The sequence below is a fragment of the Pan troglodytes genome, chromosome 21, assembly GCF_028858775.2.
Source record: "Pan troglodytes isolate AG18354 chromosome 21, NHGRI_mPanTro3-v2.0_pri, whole genome shotgun sequence".
In the NCBI taxonomy this organism is placed as follows: domain Eukaryota; kingdom Metazoa; phylum Chordata; class Mammalia; order Primates; family Hominidae; genus Pan; species Pan troglodytes.
Window position 1 is genome coordinate 49,824,902 of NC_072419.2, and position 27,905 is coordinate 49,852,806.

General features: G+C 49.5%; 1 protein-coding gene and 1 pseudogene across 5 annotated transcripts; one reads left to right on the top strand and one right to left on the bottom strand.

Annotated features, from left to right (window-relative positions):
* SGK2 (serum/glucocorticoid regulated kinase 2) lies at positions 1-26,986 on the top strand. 5 transcript variants are annotated; one of them, XM_009437267.4, is made up of 13 exons: positions 1-186; positions 7,510-7,568; positions 8,106-8,155; positions 8,703-8,760; positions 8,954-9,037; positions 10,426-10,554; positions 11,663-11,775; positions 12,070-12,106; positions 13,089-13,175; positions 15,948-16,043; positions 17,251-17,406; positions 21,337-21,426; positions 26,205-26,986. In XM_009437267.4, exons 2-13 carry the CDS (start codon positions 7,533-7,535, stop codon positions 26,367-26,369), a joined length of 1,101 nt encoding a protein of 366 aa, XP_009435542.1. In that variant the 5' UTR covers positions 1-186; positions 7,510-7,532; the 3' UTR covers positions 26,370-26,986. The 5 variants fall into 5 exon arrangements, with proteins under 5 accessions (XP_009435542.1, XP_001142856.2, XP_003316989.1 ...); XM_001142856.6 differs by having other exon boundaries at positions 2-186; positions 10,423-10,554; XM_003316941.6 differs by lacking the exon at positions 1-186 and adding an exon at positions 2,501-6,321 and having other exon boundaries at positions 10,423-10,554.
* On the bottom strand, positions 3,535-5,514 carry LOC134809167 (zinc finger protein ENSP00000375192-like; annotated as a pseudogene).
* Positions 26,987-27,905: the final 919 nt, after the last annotated feature.

Here is a 27,905-nt window from a genome sequence, read left to right on the forward strand (position 1 = left end):
GGGAGGTTGAACTTGAGCCGGTTTGGGAGCCAGGAGCGAGTGGGTGACAGGTCATTCCTGACTGGGAAGGTTGCTTGACAAGTCAGGATTGTGCCTCCAGTCAGAAGGACCATGAAGAGAGAGAAGAGGGCAGAGCCGTGCATGGGGCTGCTCCCCAGGACCTGAGCAGGAACCTGGAGTTTTCAGGTGAGAGGCTCACCTGTGAGCAGGATACCTGCCTGCTGGCCTATTGGTCTCCAGATTGACTAGTTACCTAGCTAACATCTTTCCTAGTACCTGTTTACTTTCTTTCCTTCCTTTCTTCCTTGGCAACTTCTTTCCCTTCTCCCTCCTTCCTTTCCTTCCTTCCCTCCCAACTATCTGCTTTCTCGGCTGCCTAATTTTCTTCCTCCTTAACTAACCAACTTACATCCTCACTTCCTTCCCACTGACTTCATTTTTTCCTTTTCTAGCTTTCTATTGTCTTCCTGAAATTCCAGGCCATGGGCTTTGCAGTCAGATGGCCTGGGTTCAAATCCTGGTATGTCATTTATTAACTGTCTTGATCATGTCACTTCCCTGTCCTTGCCTCAGTTTTCTCCTCCTTGAAACAGGGACGATGATAGTTCCTAACCCGTGGGGTTGTGGGAACAAAATAAGATCAAGTTGGCACTTGAACTGGGCAGGCGTGTAAATGAACAAGTTACAGTGAAGACAGGGACAGCAGCAGGAGAGGGTGCATGGGATCGGAGGGTTATCTGGCTTCCAGGAAAGGCACTGAGAACAGGTGAAAAGGTGAGCTGGAAAGACCAGGTTTGTTGGGGAATGTTCCAAGGAGAGAGAACTGTGTGACACTGTCCCACCCCCACACCCCATTTGGCAGGGCCAGGGAGCTGTAAGCAGGTCCATGTAACAGTGGGACAGAGGGAGGCAAGTCTGGGCTGTGGCAAGTTAGGAAAGGGACAGGCTTGAGGACTCATGGAGGGGCTTGAGTGGGAGTTTGCGGAGTCTGAAGAGTTAGGAGAATATATTGATGTCCAGCTTCTGGCCAGAAAATTAGAACACCGTGGTGCGAGAGAGAAGAAAGCCTTAGGAACTGAGGGCTGCTTAGGCATGGGGGTCACAGTCAAGGTGATGGGGGAGGGTGTGATGGGCCATGGGCATGCCAGGTTCCCACCAGGAACTCAGTACTTGAATATTAACTCAACAGCAATATCTTGAGAAGCTTTACACAATAGTACAAAGATAAAAGTTAAAATAACCGGCCGGGTACAGTGGCTCACACCCGTAATCCTAACACTTTGGGAGGCCGAGGCAGGCGGATCACCTGAGGTCAGGAGTTCGAGACCAGCCTAGCCAACATGGGGGACCCTCGTCTCGACTAAAAATACAAAAATTAGCCGAGCGTCGTGACACATGCCCGTAATCCCAGCTATTCGGGAGGCTGAGACAGGAGAATTGCTTGAACCCAGGAGGCGGAGGTTGCAGTGAGCAGAGATTGCGCCACTGCACTCCAGCCTGGGCGACAGAGCGAGACTCCATCTCAAAAAAAAAAAAAAAAGTTAAAATAACCTAACCTAAGAACCCGCTGTGACCTTGGGTCATGACCCTGCAGTCTTTTTTTGGCAGCTGTGCTCACAAATGTGTACGTGCAGACATGTCTTTTGTTTTTCTTTTACAAAATTGGTACCCCTACAACACCTACTATTTTGAAACTTGGTTTTTTGCTTGATATTGTATCACATGTATGTTCCTGTTTTGGTTTATATAGGTTTTATATAGTTTTTGGTTGTGTAATTTTCCACTTTATATATGTACCAACATTTATCAATTCATTTATTGATTCATTAGTCAAATTGTACTGGGCATCTACTATATTCCAGGCCCTGTGCTCAGTGCTGAGGATTCAATAGTTGAACAGGAAGTATTTGCCCTCCTGGAGCTGATGTTCTAGTTGGAGATAGAAAATAAAAACTAATAAATATGTGATAAGGCATCAGTGCTACAAAGTAAAATATAAAGTAGACAAAATGTATAGGGAATGAGCAGGACTGGTATCAGAGTGACTAACCATCCTGGTTGGCCCAGGACTATAGCGGTTTTAGCACTGAAACCCGTCAGTCCCAGACAAACCAAGATGACCTGTCACCCGTAATCAGTACAAGCCTCTCCAAGAGGTGACTTTAAGCGGAAGCCTCTATGACGTTAGTGGAAAACAACCATGCAGGTGCCTGGGGGAAGAGTGTTGTAGGCAGAGGGAAAACTAAGTGCAAGGGGCTGGAGGCCAGAGAGCACTTAGTGTGTCTGAGGGACAGCAAGAGAAAGGAGAGAGGCTGAGGGCAGTCAGGAAGGAGGGGAGTGGAAGCCAAGGAGGAGATGGAGACAGCAAGCCAGGTCATATGGATCTCATAAACCATGGTAGAGGCTTTGGATTTTTTTTTTTTTTTTTTTTTTTTTTTTTGAGACAGAGTCTTGCACTGTCACCAGGCTGGAGTGCAGTGGCGTGATCTCAGCTCACTGCAACCTCTGCCTCCCGGGTTCAAGCTATTCTCCTGCCTCAGCCTCCTGAGTAGCTGGGACTACAGGCACATATCACCACGCCCAGCTAATTTTTGTATTTTTAGTAGAGACGGGGTTTCACCATGTTGGCCAGGATGGTTTCGATCTCTTGACCTCATGATCTACCCGCCTCGGCCTCCCAAAGCACTGGGATTACAGGTGTGAGCCACCGCACCCAGCTGAGGCTTTGGATTTTAATTCTAGGTGTCTTGAGAAACCACTGGAGTTTTTGAGCAACTAAGGCACATGATCTGATTTACATTTTAAGACTTACCGTGGCTTTTCATAGAGAAAGATTGTAGTGGGTAAATGGAGAAGCAGGGGTCAGTGGAGAAGCCATTGCAATAATCCATTCAAGTGACAACGGGGGCTCAGGCAGGGCGGTTGCAGCAATGATGGTGAGCAGCAATGGTTTCTGGATATATTTTGAATGGAATTTTATGATGGAGTGGAGGCGGAGTGAGGGTGCAAGCTTTCTAGAATGAACTCAAAGTTGCTGGCTTGAACTTTTGAGTAGGCGGTAGTGCCATTATTGAGGCTGAAGACTGAGGGAGGAGCAGACTGGGGCAGAGTGGAAGGAATATGAGTCAAGACCTTTGTTTTGGACATGTTAACTTCGAGATACCAGCCAGGCGCAGTGGGTCACGCCTGTAATCCCAGCAATTTGGGAGGCCGAGGCAGGAGGATTGCTTAAGCTCATGAGTTCAAGACCAGCCTGGGCAACATAGTGAAACCCTGTCTCTACAAAAAGTACAAAAAAAATTAGCCAAGCCTGGTGGTGTGTGTCTGTGTCTATAGTCCCAGCTACTCAGGAGGCTGAGGTGGGAGAATAGCTTGAGCCAGGGAGATAAAGATTGCAGAGAGCCTAGATCACTCCACTACACTCTAACCTGGACTGCAGAGCTAAACCATGTCTCAAAAAAAAAAAAAAAAAAAAAGATTGAGATGCTTTGGCCGGGCACGGTGGCTCACACCTGTAATCCCAGCACTTTGGGAGGCAGGGGTGGGTGGATCACATGAGGTCAGGAGTTCGAGACCAGCCTGGCCAACATGGTGAAACCCAGTCTCTACTAAAAATACAAAAATTAGCCAGGCGCAGTGGCGGGTGCCTGTAATCCCAGCTACTCGGGAGGCTGAGGCAGGAGAATCGCTTGAACCAGAAAGCGGAGGTTGTAGTTAGCCGGGATTGTGCCATTGCACTCCAGCCTAGGCAACAGAGTGAGACTCTTTCTTAAAAAATAAATAAATAAATAAAGATTGAGATGCCTCTAGACATCTGACTAGTGAATTGTCAAGGAAGCAGTTAAATATTTAAATCCAGAGTTCAGGAGAGAATCAGAACTAGGCTGGGCGCAGTGGCTCACGCCTGTAATCCCAACACTTTGGGAGGCCGAGGCAGGCAGATCACTTGAGGTCAGGAGTTCGAGACCAGCCTGGCCAACATGGCGAAACCCCATCTCTACTTAAAAAAATACAAAAATTAGCCGGGTGTGGTGGCGGGCACCTGTAGTCCCAGGTACTCAGGAGGCTGAGGCGGGAGTATCACTTGAACCTGGGAGGCAGAGGTTGCAATGAGTTGAGATAGCACCACTGCACTCCAGCCTGGGTGACAGAGCAAGACTCTGTCTCAAAAAAAAAAAAAAAAAAGAAAGAAAGAAAAAAAAAGATTTGGGAACTGACAAGTATAGTTGGTTAAACCATTAAAATGGTAGTGATCAACTAAAGAACAAGTACGTGTAGACAGAAGCCCAAAGACTAAGCCCTGGGATAGGCCTATGTTTAAGGATAAAAAGAGGAGGAAAATCCAGCACAAGAGATGGAGGAAGAGCAGTCAGTGAGCTAGAAGGAAAACCAAGAGTTCCTAAAGCCAAATGGGGAACATGAGCGCACCAAATTCTTCAGAGAAGTTGACTAAGATGAGGATGAGGAACTCATCACTGGCTTTGGCACATAGAGGTCACTGGTCCACGGTTTCATTGAAGTGTTGGGATGAGAGCCCGTTTGGAACGGGCTCAAAAGAGAACAGGAAGAGGACTGGAGACAAGGAGTCCAGACAACTCTTTCAAAGAGTTTAGCTGAAAAGGGGTACAAAGAAATGGGACCATATCTGGACACGGTATATGGTCAAGAGAGGGAGCTCTTGCAGCTGGCAAGTGTTCTGAAGTGCTCTGTGGTGGGACACTTAGGTTACTATTAGCACAATTATTTTGCTGTTATAAATAGTGCTGCTGAATGAAGGCCACATCAGGATCTTGTTTTTGAAAATAAATGTCCTTGTTCTGGGTATGTGTTTTGTCAACATGACATCCTGCTGATCATGAATTGGTTCCACGTTTCTATTTTGTTCAAGATGGAAGGCTTTGATACTGTGCACTCAGGTTTTCTCTGGTCAACACTTCCAGATCCTCCGCATTTCAGAACCCACAGAGAACCCCTGAGGCCCCTGGGCTCAGTTCCCTCCCTGACCAACTTTCTGGGCCCTAGCCCCGTGTGTCCCTCCCCTGTAGTATACTGTAGCCACACAGAAAGTTTGAGAAGGGCAGGGGCTGTGGGCCCATCAACTCCTTTATTCTTGAGAACATCTGCCTACCCCTCGGGATCCTGGGGAGAGGAAGGGACCCTGTGAGAACCTAATGACCGCCCCAGGCAGCAAGGCCTTCATGAGCCAGGGTGCTCTCTGGGACCGTTTCTTACGCAGCAGGAGAGTCGTGGGCCAACCAGGCCTGCCCTGAGGACTGGGCCAGAGCCCTTGAGGGGCCCGCAGGGAAAGGCCGAAAGGACCAAGTGCTCATTAAAGACCAAGGCAGGCTGGACTGAGCTAGACACCCAGGCTCCAGGTTCCTTCCTCTGAAACATCTGCAGGTTTTTGGGAGGCGAAGGGCTCTCAGCTGCCATGGCTGATGTCTGGGGACTTTTTCTTCAGCTCCAGATAGTCTACACAGGGTTCGTATACACAGGCCCCCTAGACGCACGCATGCGTGCGTGCACGCGCGCACACACATAACACACACACACCCCAGAGTAAATTCACTGATATACACCACTATGAACACACACAATGACTTACCTATACACACATTAATAGACACCCATACTGCTCTTAACACACACCTTCAGACATCCACACAGACTCACACTCACCCACATACACACACACTGACACAGCATATTCACATACAAAGATACACACTGATATGTACCACACAGAGACACGCTGAAACACATCCATATACACACCACACACACTGAGATACAGTGACACACACAGTCACAGATGCACAGACATATGCTGATGTAAATGTACAAATGTGGTCACACTGACACATACATGCAATCATCTACGCAGACTCATAGAAACCGACACAAATACCTGAAATACAGAGCCACAGACAGACACACACGGAAGCACTCTATGCACAAAACACTCACACAGTACACACCATGCTGCACATACCCTGACCCAAACAGTCTAACAAGCCCTGAGGGTCTCCAGGGCTGCCCTGGGGCTATTGCCCACCCCTCCCACCGTCCCCGCTAGGGTGAGATGGTGTTCCCCAGGGAACAGAAGTCTCCAGTCCCATCTTAAGCTCTGCTGGATCCCGCGTGACATCAGCTAGCCCCCTCGCGGCTGCCGGGAGCTGTGAGCTCTGTGCTGGGGCCAGGCCGGCACCAGGCACAGACACTTAGGCCCTTGTTGGGAGAACAGAGAGAGGCTCTCTTGTCCACTGCCTGTCTTCGGTTCCAACTGCTGGTTCTCCTAGAGGCCTCTCCTCAGACTCGCAGGTATGTGGGACCAGGGAGGCCAGGTCCTGGCCGAAGGGCCACTGGGGTCAGCCCAGGAGAGGGTGTGGCAGTGTTGTGGGCTGTTTGCAGGAGCACACACGTCTGGCATTGGCTAGGGGCAGGCTGTGCTTCCTTAGCAGTTCTGCAGCTTGCTCTTAAGGCTTGGCAGGGCTGGGCCTCTGAGGGAAGCCTGGGCTGGGGGATCCTCTCAGTTCCCCTTCACTTTCTCTGTTCCCAAGAAGGCCATGAGGTTGGTGCCTCCAGGACCCCCCCTTGTAAAGATAGGAAATCTCTACTCAGAGAGGCTGGGCTGCAGCCCAGGCCCCACAGTGGGCCAAGACTAAGGTCTTGAGATGCGCGGCAACTGGGCTCTCAGGTGAGATCTCTGCTCTCAGCCTTTGCCAAGCAAGGATGAGACTGTGGGGCCCCAAGCAATCTGTGGCGGGGCCTGGGCACCCTGGCCCCGTCTCCCCTGCAGGGTGGAAGCAAGGAAGACACTATTCCTGGCCACATAGATCAGCTGGTCACACCTTCTGTTGTTTGGCCCCGAATAGATATTGGCCAGTCTTGGGTCTCTCTGTGGCCCCAGCCCAAGGCTTCCAGGGCAGCTGTCTTTCCTGAGGCATTGGGCAGAATTCCTTGTGGCAAGGAGATCGTAGCACAGAGCCCAGCTGGGACTGCGCACAGTAATTCAGGGTTGCCATTGTTCCTCTATGGGAGTCCGGAGAGCCCAGCCTGTGCTTCACAAGGCTATGTGGCCTTAGGAAGGTCCTTTTTTAGGCCACAGGCCTTCCATCTGTGAAATGGGGGATGGGTTCAGACTTTATGCCCTGAAAAGATCCTTCCAGCCCTGGCCATCTTGGACTTCTGGAGCTACCCTGGCTCACAGGGGTCTTGTTGCCCTGGGTGTCCCCAGTTCTTGAAAAGAATCAGCCTGGGAGGGGCCACACCCTGACCATCCCCCTTTATCCCTTCTGAGATGTTTGTTAGGAAGTCTGGGTCCAGGGGATATCATTTCTTGTTCCATCCATGCAGGGGTTGCTTACCTCTGGGGTAGGAAACCCTCAGGTGGTGGCAGGTGCACAGGTAGGGGAGGATGGAGAGGGCAGTGGTGCCTGAAGCCCTGGATGGGCGGAGCTGACCCCCCAACACCAACTCTCTCATGCCTGCTCCTCCCTGTCCCCCCAGAGCTGCCTGATCATTGCTACAGAATGAACTCTAGCCCAGCTGGGAGCCCAAGTCCACAGGTGAGTGGTTCTTGGTCCCCCACCCATCATCAGGGGGCTCACTTCTTCCCAAGGCTAAGGAAATCTGTGGGTCCCAGACAATGTCAGGGGCTGAGAGGGTTACTGCGAGCACATAGAAATGAGCCACTTGCAGGGTGAATAGAGTAGAGATTTGAAATAGGGCTTCAAGATGAACTGGAAAAATCATGAGATTTGTCATGGAGACACCTGGGTCGTATCCCAACCTGGTTGCCTGTGAGACCCTGGGCAACTCCTCTCTGGGCCTCAGTTTCCTCGCCTATTCAATTAGCACAACAGCCAGCTGCCTCCCAAGGCTGTTTTGAGAAGTGGGTAAGATGGTGGATAAGTGGATTTGTGGGTGGGTAGAGGGAGGGAGGGAGGGAGGGAGGCGGGCAGGCGGGCAGGTGAAAAAAAAAGAAAAGAAAAAGGCAGGCAGGCCTAGTAGAGTTGTTGGAGAAGGGATCAGGGCCTGGGCCAGGAGAAAGGGAGGTAGCCAAGGAGTAGGGATCTGCTGATCATAATCACTTCTTTCTTTAGCCCTCCAGGGCCAATGGGAACATCAACCTGGGGCCTTCAGCCAACCCAAAGTGAGTTCTGGTCCCTCAAGCACCTTTCCTACTTGACTCCCCTCATACCTGGCTCCCCTTGCCTTGGGAATAAAATCCAGATTCTCTGGTCTAGCATTCAAGACTCTCTGCCATCTGGGCCCAGGACCTTTCCCCAGCTTTATCTCCCACAAATTCCTCAGCCTCTGCCCATGCTGAACCCTCTTCCTGCAATGCCACCGAAATGTCTGCATTGTTAGCAACTCCCCACACTTCAGGCCCTTCTGAGGGGCTTTGGGTACCAGAACCCTGCCTTCTATGCAGGCCTTCTGTGCAGTATGTCTGGTTTTATCTCTACCCTCTGCCTGTTGTTTAACTTGAATTTGAGTTCCCCTGGGGCCCGGGTGAATCTTACAAGCCCTCTTTCGGCTGGGAGAACATGGGGTTCTTCGGGGGTGAGGAGGCATGGCTCCTGGAAGGCGCTCTGTATCTCCCCATTCTAAAGTTAAAAAGAAGCCCAGGTTTGTTCTCAGGCACCAGGTTTCCAGACGTTGCAAATGCTGATCCGTGTTTTTCCCTCTTCCCCCAGTGCCCGGCCCACGGACTTCGACTTCCTCAAAGTCATCGGCAAAGGGAACTACGGGAAGGTGAGTGACTTGGTGAGGGTGGGAAGCCTGGGTCTTCCCTTCTGCAGCCTCTTCCAGCCCCTGCTGCCACTTGTATGTATGAAGAGAGAGCACTCGCACCTGCAGACAAAAGCAGGGGCAGGCGGGAGGCCTTGTACTGCTGTTGGGAAGTCCAAAGTCACCTACAGGGCCTCAAATTCATGTTTCTGCTCAGGTCCTACTGGCCAAGCGCAAGTCTGATGGGGCGTTCTATGCAGTGAAGGTACTACAGAAAAAGTCCATCTTAAAGAAGAAAGAGGTACCAGAGCTCGGGCACAGGCATTTCTTCTTCTGCTTCTCAAACCGCAGCCTAGGGTGGCTTTCAAAGATGGGTCCCACCTCTGACAGGTCCATGGGGCTGGGTGCAGAAGTGGTCACAACAAAGGGTAGAGGGGAGGTGGTACGCAGGATGCTGGCCCTTCTCAAAGAAAGCAGGCCAAGCCACCTCACCACAGGGCTTTCAGGAAAACCAGCCTGGCTTTGCCTTCCCCTGGGAAACACAGGCTCCACGATGGACAAGTCTTCTGCCTGCTCCAAGTGCCAGGCTCCCCATCTGTATAATGTGGAGCCCCACTTTATTCTCTCTGAAGACCCTTCATGCCATCAGGCCATATGGCTGGAGTGCAGTAGTGCAATCACAGCTCACTGCAGCCTCAAACTCCTGGGCTCAAGCAATCCTCTCGCCTCAGCCTCCCAAAGTGCTGGGATTAGAGGCATGACCTACATGCACAGCACATCATGGACTTCTTTTTTTGTTGTTGAGACAGAGTCTTGCTCTGTCACCCAGGCTGGAGTGCAATGGCACCATCTCAGCTCACTGCAACCTCCGCCTCCTGAGTTCAAGTGATCTCATGCCTCAGCCTCCCCAGTAGCTGAGACTAAAGGCACCCGCCACCACTCCTGGCTAATTTTTGTATTTTTAGTAGAGATGGGGTTTTGCCATGTTGGTCAGGCTCCTGGCCTCAAGAGATCCCCTGGCCTCAGCCTCCCAAAGTGCTGGGATTACAGGCATGAGCTACCACACTCAGCCCCATCGTGGATTTCTTGATGCCTCAGCTGACCTGAGTTCCTTTAACACCTGACTCCATTAGTAGGCCAGAGCAGGCCCAGAGAGAGGATTGCATAGGAGATCGGGGGACTCAGAGAAAAGAGAGATTAATGTTAACAAGGTCTCCGTGGGGGGTGGAATGGGAGGTCTTCCTGAGGGAGGCAGCGGTGCAGCTGGCCTTGATGGTGGGATTCTGATGGTCTGAAAAGAGGGTGTGACATCCAGGAAGAGGAAATAGCATGAGCAAATGCATGAATATGGATAGTGCGTGGCTTCTTTCCCTCAGGAACTCATTTATGTAGGCATCACACATGCTTTGCTTTTCACTCCAAGGGCAAGAAGCTCTGATACAGGGGCTAGAGCTGTGCCCTCATGAACTAGCTTAGGATGAGGCTGACCACCCTGAGCCCTGAATACTAAGGAAGGAACTTGGGCCTGGCTCTAAGGGCAATAGGGAGCCATTGTGGGTGTTTGAGCAGGGGCATGAGAAAGTCCTGGGTAGGATGACCCCCACCCACAAGCTTATATGGGCTGAGCCGGGATAAAAGAGGCTGTTGTGGGCTGTGACATGGACCCCTCTCTTTGTGACTCCACAGCAGAGCCACATCATGGCAGAGCGCAGTGTGCTTCTGAAGAATGTGCGGCACCCCTTCCTCGTGGGCCTGCGCTACTCCTTCCAGACACCTGAGAAGCTCTACTTCGTGCTCGACTATGTCAACGGGGGAGAGGTGGGTGGGCCCACAGGGAGGCTTCCCTGGGCTGGCTCTCGGCTGGGAGCTGTCCATCCCACATGCCCACTGCATGCCAAGTTCTGGAATGATCTCACTTCATCTTACAATAGACCCATTTTGTAGCTGAAGAAACTGAGGTTCAGGGAGGTAATCATTTGCTCAAGGCCACCCAGCCCATACCTGGTAGAGTCAGGACTTGAATTCAGGTCTGTTAGACTCCCCACCATAATGCTTTCTTGCCTTCCTCATTCCGAGTTGCCCATAGACGCACTTTGATAGACCCGGGAAAGGTCAATGCTAAGAGGAGCTCGTGGTCAAGGTTTCTAGTGCTCCCATTTTGCCCCATAGGCCACAGGGTGGGATTGACTGGTCACTGTGGTTAACAGAGACCTCAGGCCACCTGGTGACCCAGAAGCACAGCTGGGACAAGCAGAGCTCCCTCCTGGGCTTCACTCTGTCTCTCTGGTCAAGATGCAAAATGTAGTGGAGCTCCAGTCAGTGACCCCAGATTTAACCTGCGTGATCTCTTGCCTTTCAGAATGATGCTAAGAGGGGGGTTTTTGTCCTGCATCCCTAAGTGAAGGGCTTTCCATGCCAGCAAAATAGTCCAAAAACATTGGCCCGTGGGTGGATCTAACCTGAGCTCAGTCTGACAGCCGTATCATCTTATCGCCTGGATTGATGGAAAAGCATAATCTTTGAACCACGCAGGTTCAAATGCCAGCTCTGCCAATTATAAGCTACATGACCTTGGGCAAGTCACCTAACCATTCTGACCCCTCCTAGCTTCCTCTTACATGAAACTAGCATGACACTTGTACCTTGAAGGTTGTCATGAGGATTAAATAGGAGATGTGGAAGGGCCTGACTTGGAACCTGGAACACAGGAGGTGCTTAAGCAATGCTAACTCATCTCTTCTTCTGCTGACTCTTTGGACACCCGGGACTGCTGTGTGGGCAGGGGCCAGCATGCGCTCTTTTGGTAGGAAGAATGCTGCAGGTCAGAGAGGGAGTGAGCTCGCAGCCGCACAGGGCAGGGAGCAGGTGCACCCTAGCCCTACAGCAGCCACCCAATAACTCCTGTCACACTCCTCCTCCCCTCCAGCTCTTCTTCCACCTGCAGCGGGAGCGCCGGTTCCTGGAGCCCCGGGCCAGGTTCTACGCTGCTGAGGTGGCCAGCGCCATTGGCTACCTGCACTCCCTCAACATCATTTACAGGTGAGGCCTGCCTGTGGCTCAGAGCCAGGACCAAGCCCTTCTTGCTCCAACAGCTAGGGGTTGTGTGGACACTAAATCCTGATGAAATCCTGGTGGACTTGGTCCTTTGTTTTGGGTGGGGTTGGAGTCTCCTCCTCCGAGGTCCAAGTGCCCAGCCTTTCTGGGCTCTCCTTCTGCATCTCTGGCAACCTCCATGAATAGTTCTCCTGCCGGGACCACCCCCCGCCCAGGTCTCCAACTCTCCTCACTAAATGGCTGAGACACCTCAAGGCTGTTTTCTCTTATCTTCTGCAGGGACCTGAAACCAGAGAACATTCTCTTGGACTGCCAGGTTGGTGTGTGTGTGTGTGTGTGTGTGTGTGTGTATGTGGTTGCACAGGTACACTATCTGACCATGAGTCTGTGTGCATGGGTGTGCATGCATTGTACATGTATGCATATAGGTAGAGGAGGCATTTGAGCATATGTGTGTGTGCCCATGCACATGTACACACATACATATGTGCACATGAGACTGTACATGTATATGTGTGCATGCATGTACATAAGGGGCAGGGGTGGAGCCAGGTGGAGGCTGGTGGAGTTTGTCTTAGACTGGGCTCCATGGAAACAGACTCTGAGATGGAGAGGAGGCAGAAGCTTTATTGGGGAACATTCTCAAGAGATAACACTTTTAAAGGGGTAAAAAAACAGGATTGGGCAAAGGAAGAAGCTCACCTGCATTGTGGTTGCCAGTGGGGCCTCGGCTGATCTTGCCGGCAGGGGGAGGGCCTGAGCTGGGGTGGGTCTCTAGGATTGTCCCAAAATGAGACAAAGAGGATGGGCCTTTGTGCCCCTGGACATGGATTGCTCCTAGGGAGGGGGCATAACTTTGGGTGCGGGCAATGTTCTAGCAGCAGGGGGATGGGGATAGGCATGGTTCTTCTGTAGCCTGGTTTCAGAAGAGGGATCCAGGCAGAACCCCACAGTATCTACTCACTCTACCTTCCTGCCCAGCTGCCACAAGGTGTGATTGCTTTCTGAGTCCCCAGCCTCTGTCTAGGGGTTTTCTGTCCACAAGCTGCCACTGTTGTAGGGGTGGGTCTGAGTTTGTGATGAGCCGTGGGCAAACAGTGGAGTGCCCACCTGGCCCCCTGTGCTGCTCCTGGCATCCAGTCCAGGAGCCCTGGGTTGGAGTGGAGCCTCCAGCCTGTGCCTGAGCATCAGATCCCACAGCTGCTGCCCTGGGGTGTGGCATCTGGGCTTTGGGGGTTAGGCCTGGCCATACCCTTGGCTCATACCACCCTCCAGCCCATGCCCTCCGTCATTCTCAGGGACACGTGGTGCTGACGGATTTTGGCCTCTGCAAGGAAGGTGTAGAGCCTGAAGACACCACATCCACATTCTGTGGTACCCCTGAGGTAAGCGTAAACATCCCAGGAGAAGGGGAGGTCATGAGTGGGTGAGGCCACAGCTCCTGATTAGAGCCAACAGGTTACAGTGAAGGGGACTCACTCCTTTGACCCAAACACTTCTCCTGAGTGGGCTGTACACTGAACTTTGGTTTCCTCATCTATGTAATGGGGGCACCAGCTCTAGGACTGCTGAGACCCAGCCAGCTAGCTGCTGGTGAAGCTCTACCGCAGTGCTATCCAGTAGAAATAGAAATAGAAACGCAGGCTGGGCACAGTGGCTCACGCCTGTAATACCAGCACTTTGGGAGGCTGAGGTGGGCAGATCACCTGAGGTCAGGAGTTTGAGACCAGCCTGGGTAACATGGTGAAACCCCATCTCTACTAAAAATACAAAAAATTAGCTGGGCATGGTGACGGGCACCTATAGTCCCAGCTACTCGGGAGGCTGAGGCAGGAGAATCGCTTGAATACAGGAGGCGGAGGTTGCAGTGAGCCAAGACTGTGCCACTGCACTCCAGCCTGGGCAGCAAGAGTGAAACTCCATCTCAAAAAAAAAGAAAAAAGAAAGAAATTCAAACCACATAAACACTTTAAAAATTTCCAGCAGCCACATTTAAAAAGTAAGAAAGTAACAGGTGAAATTAATTTTAATGATGTATTTTATTTAACCCAATATATCCAATATTCTCATTTCAACATACCATCAATATAAAACTGGTTGAAATATTTTATTCCTTTTTTTTTTTTCTAACTAAGTCTTGAAAATCTGGCATGAATTTTAACACTTACAGCCCATCTCAATTTGGAGCAGCCACATTTTAAGTGTTCGATAGCCATGTGCAGCCAGTGGCTGCTATATTGTACACTACTGATCTGCAGGGTGAAGGCCACGTGCAACAAGAGGGCCTGGCCTGAGTGTTAAGACCTGGGCTGGCAAGGGTAAACCACAGGTCCGTGTCCATCTTCCAGCTGCCAAGAGCCTGGAGGGTTACAATTTGCAGATCTCAGCAGTCATTTAGACATGTCTATATGTCCCGCCAAGGTCTCTCTGCAGCCCTGAAGTTAAAACCTTTCTTTGGGCCAGGCGTGGTGGCTCACGCCTGTAATCTCAACACTTTGGTAGGCCGAGGCAGGCAGATCACCTGAGGTCAGGAGTTCGACACTAGCCTGGCCAACATGGCGAAACCCCGTCTCTACTAAAAAATACAAAAATTAGCCAGGTATGCTGGCAGGCACCTGTAATCCCAGCTACTCAGGAGGCTGAGGCAGGAGAATCGCTTGAACCTGGGAGGCAGAGGTTGCAGTGAGCCGAGATCGGGTCATTGCACTCCAGCCTGGTGGACAAGAGCAAGACTCTGTCTCAAAAAAAAAAACAAAAAACTTTATTTGAACTCCCACCAGTCTTGGACCTTGGACCTTGGACCTGAAGGGGTCCCCAGTGGCTAGACAGACGTCAGGGTGAGGGTTGGAGGGCTGAGGCTACAGACTGGGAGACTCCTCCCCACCTGGCATGAGACAGGACCTCAGCTGCTCTCTTTTTCTCCATATGCTTGAAAAGCTGGGTCTTAGATCTAATGGCCTCCTCACTTTGGTTCTAGGGTAGCTGATGGTCGGATGAACTCTCTGAGCAGGAGCCATGGTCTGTGTTTGGGTATGGTGGGTGGTGTTTGCTGGATAAAGCCAGCGCCCCAAAGCCTGACAGTCCAGCCATCCCTTCCTTGGACGTTGCTAGGGACGGGAACAAAGGATATGGAACCCCAGCTCATGTAGGAGACATGTGGCCCCAACACATCACCTTTACCACGACTCAGCCACTGCCATGGTGTTGGGGGGCATAGGCAAGAGTAGCCATGGTTGCTCCCATTGTTTGAGGGCCAGCACATATGTTAGCATCTTAGAACAGCTTCTAGGAGGGATTTGGTATCTTCACATTTTTAGGATGAAAAAACCAGGGTCTGAGAGGTTAAATGCCCTGCCTGAGACCACGTACCAACCACGGCTCAGGTCTGTGTGACTCTGCCCTTCCCTAGACCCACACAGTCTCTCAGAGCAGCTTTTCCTGTTGCTGAGACCTTGCCCCCGACTCGGTGGCAGAGACACCAGGCTAAGAAGTCAGTAAGCCTCTTTTTTTTGTTCCCAGGTTCTCTTCCTCATGCAAGGCATAGAGACATGGTGTACATTTATTTATCAATAGCTCAGGGGTCACCCCCTCCTTCCTGACCCTCTCGTCTGACCCTAGGGTTTCCAGCACAAGGATATGCCACATTTACTTTTACTTACACTCACATTAGTCTCCACACTGCCCTGTGAGAGTACTCCCGGGGCCTTCCATTCCCAGGACACGGATAGCCAGTTGAATGCCCTTGCAAAAATAGAAAAAGGCATCCCCTCCGGGCAGACTAATTAGAAAAAGCACCCCTTGAAACAAAAATAAAGTTGCCGGATAATACCTTTGAACTAGTGTTGCGGCTTGGTGAGTGGATTACAGCCATGAGTGCAGCCCCCTTTACCCTTTTGGCTGGTGCTTTTGTGTGGTACACACCATGTAAATTGCACAAAGCAGTCCTGGCTGACCTCTTCTACATCCCCAACCCATGGCAAAGGGCCCTGCAGAAAGCAGGCCTTTGCTGAATGACTGATGCATGAACACACGCACAGCCACAGAGCACACGCACAGCAGGGTCAGCTCTTGGTCATCTTCCTCCAAGTGCCTTATTTACAGCTGGGGCAACTGAGGCTTAACGACTTATTTCAAATAAGTGTGTTTCCTTCTAACAGTACTTGGCACCTGAAGTGCTTCGGAAAGAGCCTTATGATCGAGCAGTGGACTGGTGGTGCTTGGGGGCAGTCCTCTACGAGATGCTCCATGGCCTGGTGAGTCAGGGGTAGCCATCTACAAGGGTCATCTGGCTAGGGATGGGTCTGTCTCTCATGTGGTCTACACAAGCTCTGTCCAGGAAAATGAGCAAGCCATCTCTTCATTCCAGACTAAAAAAGATAACGCCAGGGCGAATATGCGAATTTTTTTTTTCAATAATGTTAGTTTAGGCCAGGGGCGGTGGCTCACATCCATAATCCCAGCACTTTGGGAGGCTAAGGCAGGTGGATCACCTGAAGTCAGGAGTTCAAGACCAGCCTGGCTAACATGGTAAAACCCCATCTCTACTAAAAATACAAAAATTAGCTGGGCGTGGTGGCGGGCACCTGTAATCCCAGTTACTCGGGAGGCTGAGGCAGGAGAATCACTTGAACTTGGGAGGCAGAGGCTGTAGTGAACCGAGATCGCACCACTGCACATCCAGTCTGGGTGACGGAGACTCTGTCTCAAAAAAAAAAAAAAAGTTAGTTTACAACACACTGTCTCACCTTGGGTACCTCAAAATAGCCTTTGGAGGCTGACACAGCAGGAAATGGAGTTATTCATATTTTGCTGATAGGGAAATTGAGACCAAGAGAGATCACAGTCCTGATAGGTTGTGGAGCCAACCCCTGACCCCAGTCCTAGGCTGCCTGCTTAGGTAGAGGCATGTGTAGATTTGCCCTAGGCCATGCTTTGCTTTGAAGTGGTTTCACCAGCATAGCTTGGTCCCTAGGAAGGAACAGGCTCTGTGGATTAAGGGGAAGGAACAGCTGGAAGAGGTGTGGGAGGAAGAATAGTAAGAAAGAGAAGAGGACCCTGGGTATGGTTTGGGGCCTGGCTGTCTTCCTAACTGTGCCGCATAATTGCTCTGAGCCTTGTTTTCTTATCTGAAAAATTACAACTCTCTTGGAGGATGGTTATGAGGCTGGGGTGAAATGATTAAGGTGAAAGTGCAAATGTTGCCAAATGCAAAGTTGGTGCACAAGCTAGATGAAAAGAGATGGGCCTCACGATGGTGGGAAGAGACTTCTGACCTTCCTAGCAACTCTCTCCATGTGCCGGAAGCCTGGAGTCCTGTCTCTTTCCAGTCTGCCATGCGAGCCATTGCACAAGACAGGGGTCATACTGAATCCTCCCAGCCGCCCACCTTGCTCCAAGTCTCCCCGAGCCTGTGTTCACTTTGCATGGGTGATCCTCCAGCTGTTCTCCCTCTCTCCCCAGCCGCCCTTCTACAGCCAAGATGTATCCCAGATGTATGAGAACATTCTGCACCAGCCGCTACAGATCCCCGGGGGCCGGACGGTGGCCGCCTGTGACCTCCTGCAAAGCCTTCTCCACAAGGACCAGAGGCAGCGGCTGGGCTCCAAAGCAGACTTTGTAGGTGACCTACCAGTGGAGCACTGGCCCCCATGGGGCTCGCAGCTTCCTGCAGAGGCAGCTCAGAAGCACATTAACACGCATCCTGCTGCCTTCTAAAACCAGGCGCTGCTCACTTGTTCATTTGGAAATTCACTACTGCTACTAGCTGACTACTTTCTCTAGTCTAGTTCTCTTAGTCAATCGATATTTACTAAGCACCAACTATGTGCCAGGTATTGAGCTAGGTGTTAGGGATTCAATAGGCTGGGTCTCTGCCCTTATTAAGTTTGGGGTGGGGGCCGGGTGCGGCATACACGCCTGTAATCCCAGCACTTTGGGAGGCCAGAACGGGTGGATCACCTGAAGTCAGAAGTTCGAGACCAGCCTGGCCAACAATGGTGTAAACCCTGTCTCTACTAAAAATACCAAAAATTAGCTGGGCATGGTGGTGGGCACCTGCAATCCTGGCTACTTAGTAGGCTGAGGCAGGAGAACCACTTGAACCCGGGAGGCGGAGGTTGCAGTGATCTGAGATCATGCCATTGCACTCCAGGCAGGGCAACAAGAGCAAAAATCCACCTCAAAAACAAAAACAAAAAAAGTTTGGGATTGGGGGCAGGCAAAAACCCCAAACATTATATACAATTATCACAAGGTATGACAAGTGTCAGGAAGAAAATGAATAATGAGCTGAGATAGACAATAATGGGAGGGGGGGCAAATTAATAGCGGCATGATCAGGGAGTTCTCTCTGAGGAGGTGACAATTAAGCTGAGGCTTGACGGATGAGAAAGAGGCAGCCATGAAGACAGCTGGGCAAAGGCTCCCCAGACACAAGGCACAGCATGTGCAGAAGTCCTGCTATGGGAACAAGGAGGAGAGTGGCCAGTTTTAGGGTGTTTTGAGCAGAGGTCTGGCATGACCTGATTTAAGTTTTTAGAAGATTCCTCAGGCTTCTTTGCAGAGAGTGGACTGCACTGCATCTGCTTTTTTTTTTTTTTTTTTTTTTTTTTTCGAGACAGAGTCTTGCTCTGTTGCCAGGCTGGAGTGCAGTGGTGCAATCTCGTCTCACTGCAACCTCCTCCTCCCGAGTTCAAGCGATTCTCCTGCCTCAGCCTCCCAAGTAGCTGGGACTACAGGCACCCTCCACCACGCCCAGCTAATTTTTGTATTTTTAGTAGAGACGGGGTTTCACCAAGTTGGCCAGATGGTCTCGATCTTTTGACCTTGTGATCCGCCCACCTTGGCCTCCCAAAGTGCTGGGATTACAGGAGTGAGCTACCATGCTTGGCCTTTTTTTTTTTTTTGAGACTGAGTCTCACTCTGTCACCCAGGCTGGAGTGCAGTGGCACGATCTCAACTCACTGCAACCTCCATCTCCCAGGTTCAAGCAATTCTAATGCCTCAGCCTACTGAGTAGCTGGGACTACAGGCACCCGCCACCATGCCTGGCTAATTTTGTATTTTTTTAGTAGAGACGGGGTTTCACTATGTTGGACAGGCTGGTCTCGAACGCCTGACCTCAAGTGATCTGCCCGCCTCAGCCTCCCAAAGTGCTAGGATTACAGGCATGAGCCACTGCGCCCAGCCAGCACTTGCTTTTTACAAATATCTGAGTACTTCTTCCTTGCCAGACCCCAGGCTGGGCAAATGGGATATAGGGATAAATGATTCATAGTCCATTCTTAGCAAATTCATTATATTCATTCATTAAAGTGGCACTTTAAAAATAATCCTACTTTTTTATTCAACACAAGGTAATTTGGATTTACAAAAAGAAGGCCGCAATATTTTCTCACCAGGAGTTTGCTTTCTTTTCTAACATAGTGGTTAAGATGAATGGACTAGGCCAGGTGCAGTGGCTCACATCTGTAATCCCACCACTTTGGGAGGCCAAGGCGGGCGGATCACCTGAGGTCAGGAGTTTGAGACCAACCTGGCCAACATGGCGAAACCCGGTCTCTACTACAAGTACAAAAATTATCCAGGTGTGGTGGTGGGTGCCTGTAATCCCAGCTACTCAGGAGGCTGAGACACGAGAATTGCTTGAACCTGGGGGTGGGTGGAGGTTGCAGTGAGCTGAGATGGGCACCACTGTACTCCAGCCTCGGCAACAGAGTGAGACTCTATCTCCATATCTCCAAAAAAAAAAGATGAATGGACTATGAGGCAAACTACCTGGGTTCAGCAGATCCCTCCTTCACTGCTTACTAGTTACAGGACCTTGGACATGTTGCTTAATTTCTGTCTGTGAGCCGCAGTTTCCCCATTGTAATAACAGCACCTAACATAGCTGTTTTGAAGATCAAATGGATTAGTATTAATGTATGCAAAGTACTCTCAGCAGTGTCTGGCACACAATAAGTGCTTTTTAAGTGTTTGTACCAAAAGCTTCACATTCCAGTTACTGTAAATCGTAACAACATTTAGGGCATCTGCTGCCTATTCCTGGCCAGCTTAAAGAATAGGAGCTTCCGTGAAGATGTCTCCTGTTCCAAGCAAAAATTTGTATCTTAAAAAAATACATATGACTCTTAAAATAAGTTATACATTCACATAGATCAAAATTCAAAGGGTACAAAAGAGTATCTAGAAAAAGTCCTTCCAGCCACCCAGTTCCTCAATTCAGAGGCAACCAATGTTACCAATTTCTTGGGCATTCTTTTTTTTTTTTTTTTTTTTTTTTTTGAGACGGAGTCTTGCTCTGTCGTCCAGGCTGGAGTGCAGTGGCGCGATCTCGGCTCACTGCAAGCTCCGCCTCCCGGGTTCACGCCATTCTCCTGCCTCAGCCTCCCGAGTAGCTGGGACTACAGGCGCCCGCTACCACGCCCGGCTAATTTTTTGTATTTTTAGTAGAGACGGGGTTTCACCGTGTTAGCCAGGATGGTCTCGATCTCCTGACCTCGTGATCCGCCCGCCTCGGCCTCCCAAAGTGCTGGGATTACAGGCGTGAGCCACCGCGCCCGGCCTCTTGGGCATTCTTTTGGCGGCTTTTTTTTTTTTTTTTTTTTGAGACAGAGTCTTGCTCTGTTGCCCAGGCTGGAGTGCAGTGGCATGATCTCGGCTCACTGCAACCTCTGCCTCCCGGGTTCAAGCGATTCTCCTGCCTCAGCCTCCCAAGTAGCTAGGATTACAGGCACACACCACCAAGCCTGGCTAATTTTTCTATTTTTGTAGAGACGAGGTTTCACCACGTTGACCAGGTTGGTCGTGAACTCCTGACCTCAGGTGATTCACCTGCCTTGACCTCCCAAAGTGCTGGCACTACCAGCATGAGCCACTGCACCCAGCCTCTTACGGAGATATTTTGGATCTGGGTTGTTAACCAGCCCACTGGGGTTCCTGATATAGGGAGGTGGAGAATAATTATTTGAGAAACACAGATAGAGGATGTGATGGAAAGAAGTTGGTGCCAATGTTGATTTTGATTAGGAAAGGTGGTGAATCATGACCAGGGCTGAGTCCTAAAATCTGGGTGTCTGGGAATCTGAAGGTCTTCTTGGGGGCTTTATTTTTCAAACCTTCCCTAGTGAGTTGATTTAGTCTACTTCTCTGGTTTGCATCCTGGAAAACTCAAGATGTACTGAAGCAGAGTGAGGGGAGGGGTCTCCAAGCTCCCACTGGTACTCCCCCACCCCCAGAGCAGATTCCGATGTATTATTCACTGACACCCCCAAAGCCTAGCAAAGGGTTCGTTCCCAGAGAAGGTGCTCAGTAAATAGTTTTGGAATAAACAGATGCTGTAGTGGGGAGAAGGGTTTGGATTCTGGATGATGAGAGAAACTTGGCTGCAAAACTCTCTTGTCCCAGGAAACTAGCCAGAACTGCAAGTTAATTTCCAGTTGACAGCCAGTTGCTGGTGGAGCTCTGGAGGATGTGGGGGTGAGGTGAGAGCACCCATGGGGAGGGCTACTTCTAACCAGAACCTTTTTTCTGCACTTCCTGCAGCTTGAGATTAAGAACCATGTATTCTTCAGCCCCATAAACTGGGATGACCTGTACCACAAGAGGTTAACTCCACCCTTCAACCCAAATGTGGTAAGAGGTCACAGCATTCTAGACTCTGGATTTCCGGGGCTGGGGGAGCTTGCTATGCTTGCCAACTCTCCTTATCTAGATGGAAAAATTGGGGGTCCAAGAAGCTCAGTCATTTGTCCTAGGCTACACAGTCAGTCAGAGACAGAACTGGGCCTGACTACAGGTGCAGCTCTTGGATAAACAGCCATGTTGCTGCTCCTTTGTCTTGAGCACCAATAAATAACTCTGGCTGCCGAGACTTTTACAGTTTGTGAAGTGCTCTGTGTCGCACAGCACACCCACATAGGGCCAAGCCCTCTAGAGATATTTTATCCTTTTCTATTTATAGACTTTTTCCTGATAATAAAAATGACATATATCCTTATAAAAAGTATGTAAAACACTGGCCAGGCACAGTGGCTCACGACTGTAGTATCAGCACTTTGGGAGGCTGAGGCGGGTAGATCACTTGAGGTCAGGAGTTTAAGACCAGTGTAGCCAACATAGTGAAACCCCATCTTTACTAAAAATACAAAAATTAGCCAGACATGGTGGTGCACACCTGTAATCCCTGCTACTAGGGAGGCTGAGGTGGGAGAATAGCTTGAACCTGGGAGGCAAGGGTCACAGTGAGCCAAGATCATGCCATTGCACTCCAGTGTAGGCAACAGAGGGAGACTTCATCTCAAAAAAAAAAAAAAAAAAAAAAAGGGAATGTATGTAAAACAGAAAAGTTTAAAGTAGCAGTGGGGAAACGCTTATTATCTCACTACTTAAGGGAAACCACTGGCATATTTCCTTCCAGTCACTTTTCTATGTGTTTTTTGTTTGTTTGTTTTGTTTTGTTTTTTTTCTTGAGATGCAGTCTCACTCTGTTGCCCAGGCTGGAGTGCAGTGGCACAATCTCGGCTCACTGTAAGCTCTGCCTCCTGGGTTCATGCCATTCTTCTGCCTCAGCCTCCTGAGTAGCTGGGACTACAGGCGCCCACCACCATGCCCGGCTAATTTTTTGCATTTTTAGCAGAGATGGGGTTTCACCATGTTAGCCAGGATGGTCTCGATCTCCTGACCTCGTGATCTGCCCGCCTCGGCCTCCCAAAGTGCTGGGATTACAGGCGTGAGCCACCGTGCCTGGCCTGTTTTGTTTTGTTTTTAACCTAATTAGGTCCTACTTTATAGTATCTATATGTGTGTGTGTGTTTATTCATCTATATTATCTTCCTCCTTTTTTGGCTAAAAACTATGTTATAATTTCCTCATGTCATACAAAATTTTATAAATACAATTTTTAGTGGCTGCATAATATTTCCATCTTATGTTGGTAACATAATTTACTTACCCATGTTCCTAATGGCAATCTTATGGTTGTTACTATGTTTTTTCTTTATCATGATGTGCTGATGAACAGCTTTAAGTATATGTCTTTGCCCAGAATTCTGGTCATTTCTTTAAGATGGATTCCTTATGGGGAATTCCCAATGCTAATGTTTTTTAGATTCTTTTTTTATTTTTTATTTTATTTATTTATTTTTTTGAGACAGAGTCTCGCTCTATCGCCCATGTTGGAGTGCAGTGGCACGATCTCAGGTTCAAGCAATTCTCATGTCTCAGCCTCCCGAGTAGCTGTGATTATAGGCATGCGCCACCACGCCTGGCTAATTTTTGCATTTTCAGTAGAAACAGGGTTTCACCATATTGGCCAGGCTGGTCTCGAACTCCTGGCCCCGAGTGATCCACTTGCCTTGGCCTCCCAAAGTGCTGGGATTACAGGTGTGAGCCACCGCACCTGGCCATTTTTAGGTTGTTGATTCACACCACCTTTTCACTGTGTGGAAGGGAGAACCATCTACTTCCTACCAGCGGCACTTGCTGGAGAATTCTCATCTTGCTTGCACTCTGAAGCATGTGTGGTTATTGTTTTTTACTTTGCAAATTTGGTAAGTAAAAAACAGCATCTCTTAATTGTTTTAATTTATATTTCTTTGTCTTATAGTAAAGATGGTTAGTTTTTTAAATTTATTTATTTTTTGAGACAGGGTCTCACTCTATCACCCAGGCTGACGTGCAGTGGCATGATCTCTGCCTATTGCAACCTCCACCTCCTGGGGTCAAGCCATCCTCCTACCTCAGCCTCCTGAGTAGTTGGGAGGTGGGTGCCACCACACCTAGCTAATTTGTATTTTTTGTACAGATGATGTTTTTCTATGTAGCCCAGGCTGATCTTGAACTCCTGGGCTCAAGTGATCCACCCCCTCAGCTTCCCAAAGTGCTGGGATAACAGGTGTGAGCCACCACACCTGGCCAGTTTTTATTTTCATTTTTATTTTTATTTTTATTTTATTTTATTTTATTGAGGTGGAGTCTCACTTTGTTGCCTAGGCTGGAGTGCAGTGGCACGATCTCAGCTCATGGCAGCCTCTGTCTTCTTGGTTCAAGCAATTCTCCTGCCTCAGCCTCTCGAGTGGCTGGGACTACAGGCATGTGCCACCACACCTGGCTAATTTTTGTATTTTTAGTAGAGATGGGGTTTTACTATGTTGGCCAGGCTGGTCTTGAACTCCTGACCTCAAGTGATCTGCCCACCACAGCCTCCCAAAGTGCTGGGATTACAGGCATGAGCCATCGCGCCTGGCTTTTATTTTTATATTTTTGAGATAGAGTCTTGCTCTGTTGCCCAGGCTGGAGTGCAGTGGCACGATCTCAGCTCACTGCAACCTCTGCCTCTCCAGGTTCAAGCAATTCTCATGCCCCAGCCTCCCGAGTAGCTGGGACTACAGGCACTCAGCACCATGCTTGGCTAATTTTGTTGTTGTTGTATTTTTAGTAGAGACGGAGTTTCACCATGTTGGCCAGGCTGGTCTCGAACTCCTGACCTCAAGTGATCTGCCTGCCTTGGCCTCCCAAAGTGCTAGTTTTGCAATGTTAATTGGTAGTGGCAGTGTGAGTGAAAGGAGTCCTATTGGAGGTGGGCGTGTGAAGCTGTGTGGTCTACCTGTAAAGCATGGTGCCAAGCCCCTTCCATCGAAACAACCTGCATACCAAACACTGCCAATGTTAATTCACCATTTACATTTCTCACTTGTTTAATTACCTGTTCATGAACTTGTCTTTGGGCACTGGATCAGATAGGATACACTCGGGCCAGGCACCAGGAAAGCTTCTTTTCCTTGGGATTTTAAAAAGACAGTGAAGATAATGTCGAACTTATACCCTGGAGAGAGAACCATACATGGAATACTAGGCAGAGATGAATGGACTTTAGAATGAGACACTCCGGAGCTGGATTCCTGGTTTTGTCACCTACCATTTGTGAGGTCTTCAGTAAGTCTCTTTAGTATCATTTTCTTCTACAGTCACACAACTAATAAGGGCCAGGATGCACATTCTGATCTTGGAACTCTGAGTGCTGGGCTGGGACTACCTTGTCTTGTAGCCTTATTGAGAAGCTAGAAACTGTGATCTGTTTGGCTCCATAGACCTATTTGCACACTAAAGCAGATTTGCAAGCCCTTCCCCTTCCTCACCTGCTTACTTCATAAAACCCAGGCCTCCTCCACAGAGAGACTGTATTGGTTAGCTCTTGGTGTATAACAAGCAACTCCAAAGCTAGGTGGCTTAAAACAACAATCTTTTGGCTGGGCATCGTAGTTCATATCTGTAACCCCAGCACTTTATGAGGCCGAGCTGTTAGCATTGCTTGAGGCCAGGAGTTCAAGACCAGCCTGGTCAACATGGCGAGACCCCCATCTTTATAGAAAAATAGAAAATTAGCCAGGTGTGGTGCTGCATGCCCAGCTACTCAGGAGGCTGAGGTGGGAGGCTCGCTTGAGCCTGGGATGTCGAAGCTATAGTGAGCTGTGATCATGCCAGTGCACTCCAGCCTGGGTGACAGGCAAAAAAGACCTTGTCTCTTAAAAAAAATTATTTTGTTTGGATTCTATGTGGTTTTTTTTAAAGTCTGAGTCAGGCCAGCTGGTCTCTGTGGAGCTCTCTCATATCTGTGGTCAGCTAGTGGGACAGTTGGCAGTTGTTGATCTAGAATTGCCTCACTCCCATGCCTGGGAGTTGGCAGGCAGCCAGGGCAACTGAGTTCTTCATGAGCCTCTCACGCTCCAGCAGGCTAGTCTGGGGCTGTTCACATGGTGGCCTCAGGGTTAGAAGTACAGCAAGAGAGCAACTCCTGATGTGCAATTTTCAAGCCTCTGCTTGTGTCATATTTGGTAATGTCCCATTGGCCTAACCAAGTCATATGGCTAACTTACATTAAAGGAATGGAGAAATAGACTCCACCTCTAGATGGGAAATGGAGAATTTGTGAACATTTTTGTAATCTCCCTCACAGGTCTTCCTCCAAAATAGCTAAAGCAGCCCCAGTCAATCTCCACCATATCACCCTATTTTATCTTCTTCATAGGACCTATCACCATCCTAAGTTACCTATTTGTACATATGCTTATTATCAATCCTCCTACCCCCTACACAATGTAAGCTCCATGAATGCAGGGGCTCACTTTATCTTGTTCTCCTGTGTTCTCAGCGCCGTGAACAGTACCTGGTAGGCATTCAGTAAGTGTTATGTTGATTAACTGACTTGCCTAACGATTGGTGTGGAGGCAGAATACCAGGGGGTGAGAGGAATCAAATGATCAATGTAAATGCACAGGAAAGTGACAGTCAAGTATGGATGACTGTGAAGCATGGGGCACTCACAGAGGCCTGACATCCCTCTCTGAGGATCTGGGCTCCTTTGGCAGCTCTGAACCCGGTGTTTTCTTCTCATCATTGGCTTTTATTGACAGACAGGACCTGCTGACTTGAAGCATTTTGACCCAGAGTTCACCCAGGAAGCTGTGTCCAAGTCCATTGGCTGTACCCCTGACACTGTGGCCAGCAGCTCTGGGGCCTCAAGTGCATTCCTGGGATTTTCTTATGCGCCAGAGGATGGTGACATCTTGGATTGCTAGAAGAGAAGGACCTGTGACACTACTGAGGCCAGCTGGTATTAGTAAGGAATTACCTTCAGCTGCTAGGAAGAGCGACTCAAACTAACAATGGCTTAAACGAGAAGCAGGTTTATTTTTTCCACCACATAAAAGAAAAATAATGTTTCGGAGTCCAGGACTGGCAGGACAGGTCATCAGATACTCAGAGGCTGTATTTCTGCCCTGCCAACCTTGACAAATGGCTTCCAATGTTAGGTTTGCTACAAGATGGTTACTGGAGCTCTAGCTGCCAATTTTGTGTTTAGGGAAGGGAAAATGGAGGAAAGGGGAGAAGAGCAAAGGGAGCTTTTAAAGAGCTTTCCCAAAAGCTCCACCCAATGACTTCTGCTTCCATCTCACTAACCACCCACCCCTACCTGGAATGGAGGCTGGGAGATGTGGCTTATTTGCTGGGTACGTGACTATCCCTAATAACAAAGGGGTTCTGACACTAAGACAGAAGGGGAGAATGTTGGGTAGGCAGCCAGCACTCTTTTACCAGAGGGCCTCCTGGTGTTTGGATTTTGATCTCGATGTGTAAAATGACAGAGATGTAACAAGCTCATAGGGTATCAATATCTCTTATTGTTCTATGTTGATGATATTTGTCTTTGTTGTGGGTAATACTGGACATTTGTTATTGGGTCTGGGTGCCTGGTATCTGAACCCCTTCTTGTCCCCAGAGAATCCCCTATTTTATGAGACTTCATGGGGGGGGGCAATAACTACCTCCACTTAAGAGTACCTGAAAATGCTAGACACTGACTTTCCCAGCCTCCCCTTAGCTAGGGCCAGGCATGGGGACCAGGGATAAACCTGTGCCACATTTTGACTCAGGGAAGGGATCGGGAGCGCTCTTTTGTGTGGTAACTGTGACAACAGTACCCGCAAAATTGAGTTCCTGGTGTAGAAGTGGCAAGGATGCAAACTGTAGCAGTTGGTGCTCAGTGGCAGCAACGCCATCAGACCAGCCCTGCAATGTCATTCCTGGAAGCCTCAAGTCTTTTTTTTTTTTTTTAAGACAGTCTTGCTCTGTCGCCCAGGTTGGAGTGTAGTGGTGCTATCTCAGCCCACTGCAACCTCCGCCTCCTGGGTTCAAGCAATTCTCCTGCCTCAGCGTCCTGAGTAGGTGGAACTATAGGCACGCGCCATCACACCTGGCTAATGGTTTGTATTCTTAGCAGAGACAGGGTTTCGCTATTTTGGCCAGGCTGTTCTCGAACTCCTGACCTCAAGTGATCCTCCCGCCTCAGCCTCCCAAAGTGCAGGTATTACAGGTGCGAGCCACTGCACCCGCCCAAGCCTCAAGTCTTGTCTAGCTTTTCAAATGATCTGAGAATTTCTGATCCTTTTTAACACACTCCTTTTTTGCTTAATTGGCCAAAGTTAGCTTTAGATCGCCTGCCTATGCTTGGCTAGTTGCTGTACTAGACTCTTCCATGTCTGTTACAAATTTTCCATCCAAACAACCCTGAGGTAGGAATTATTACTGTCCCCTTTTTACCAATGAAGATGCAG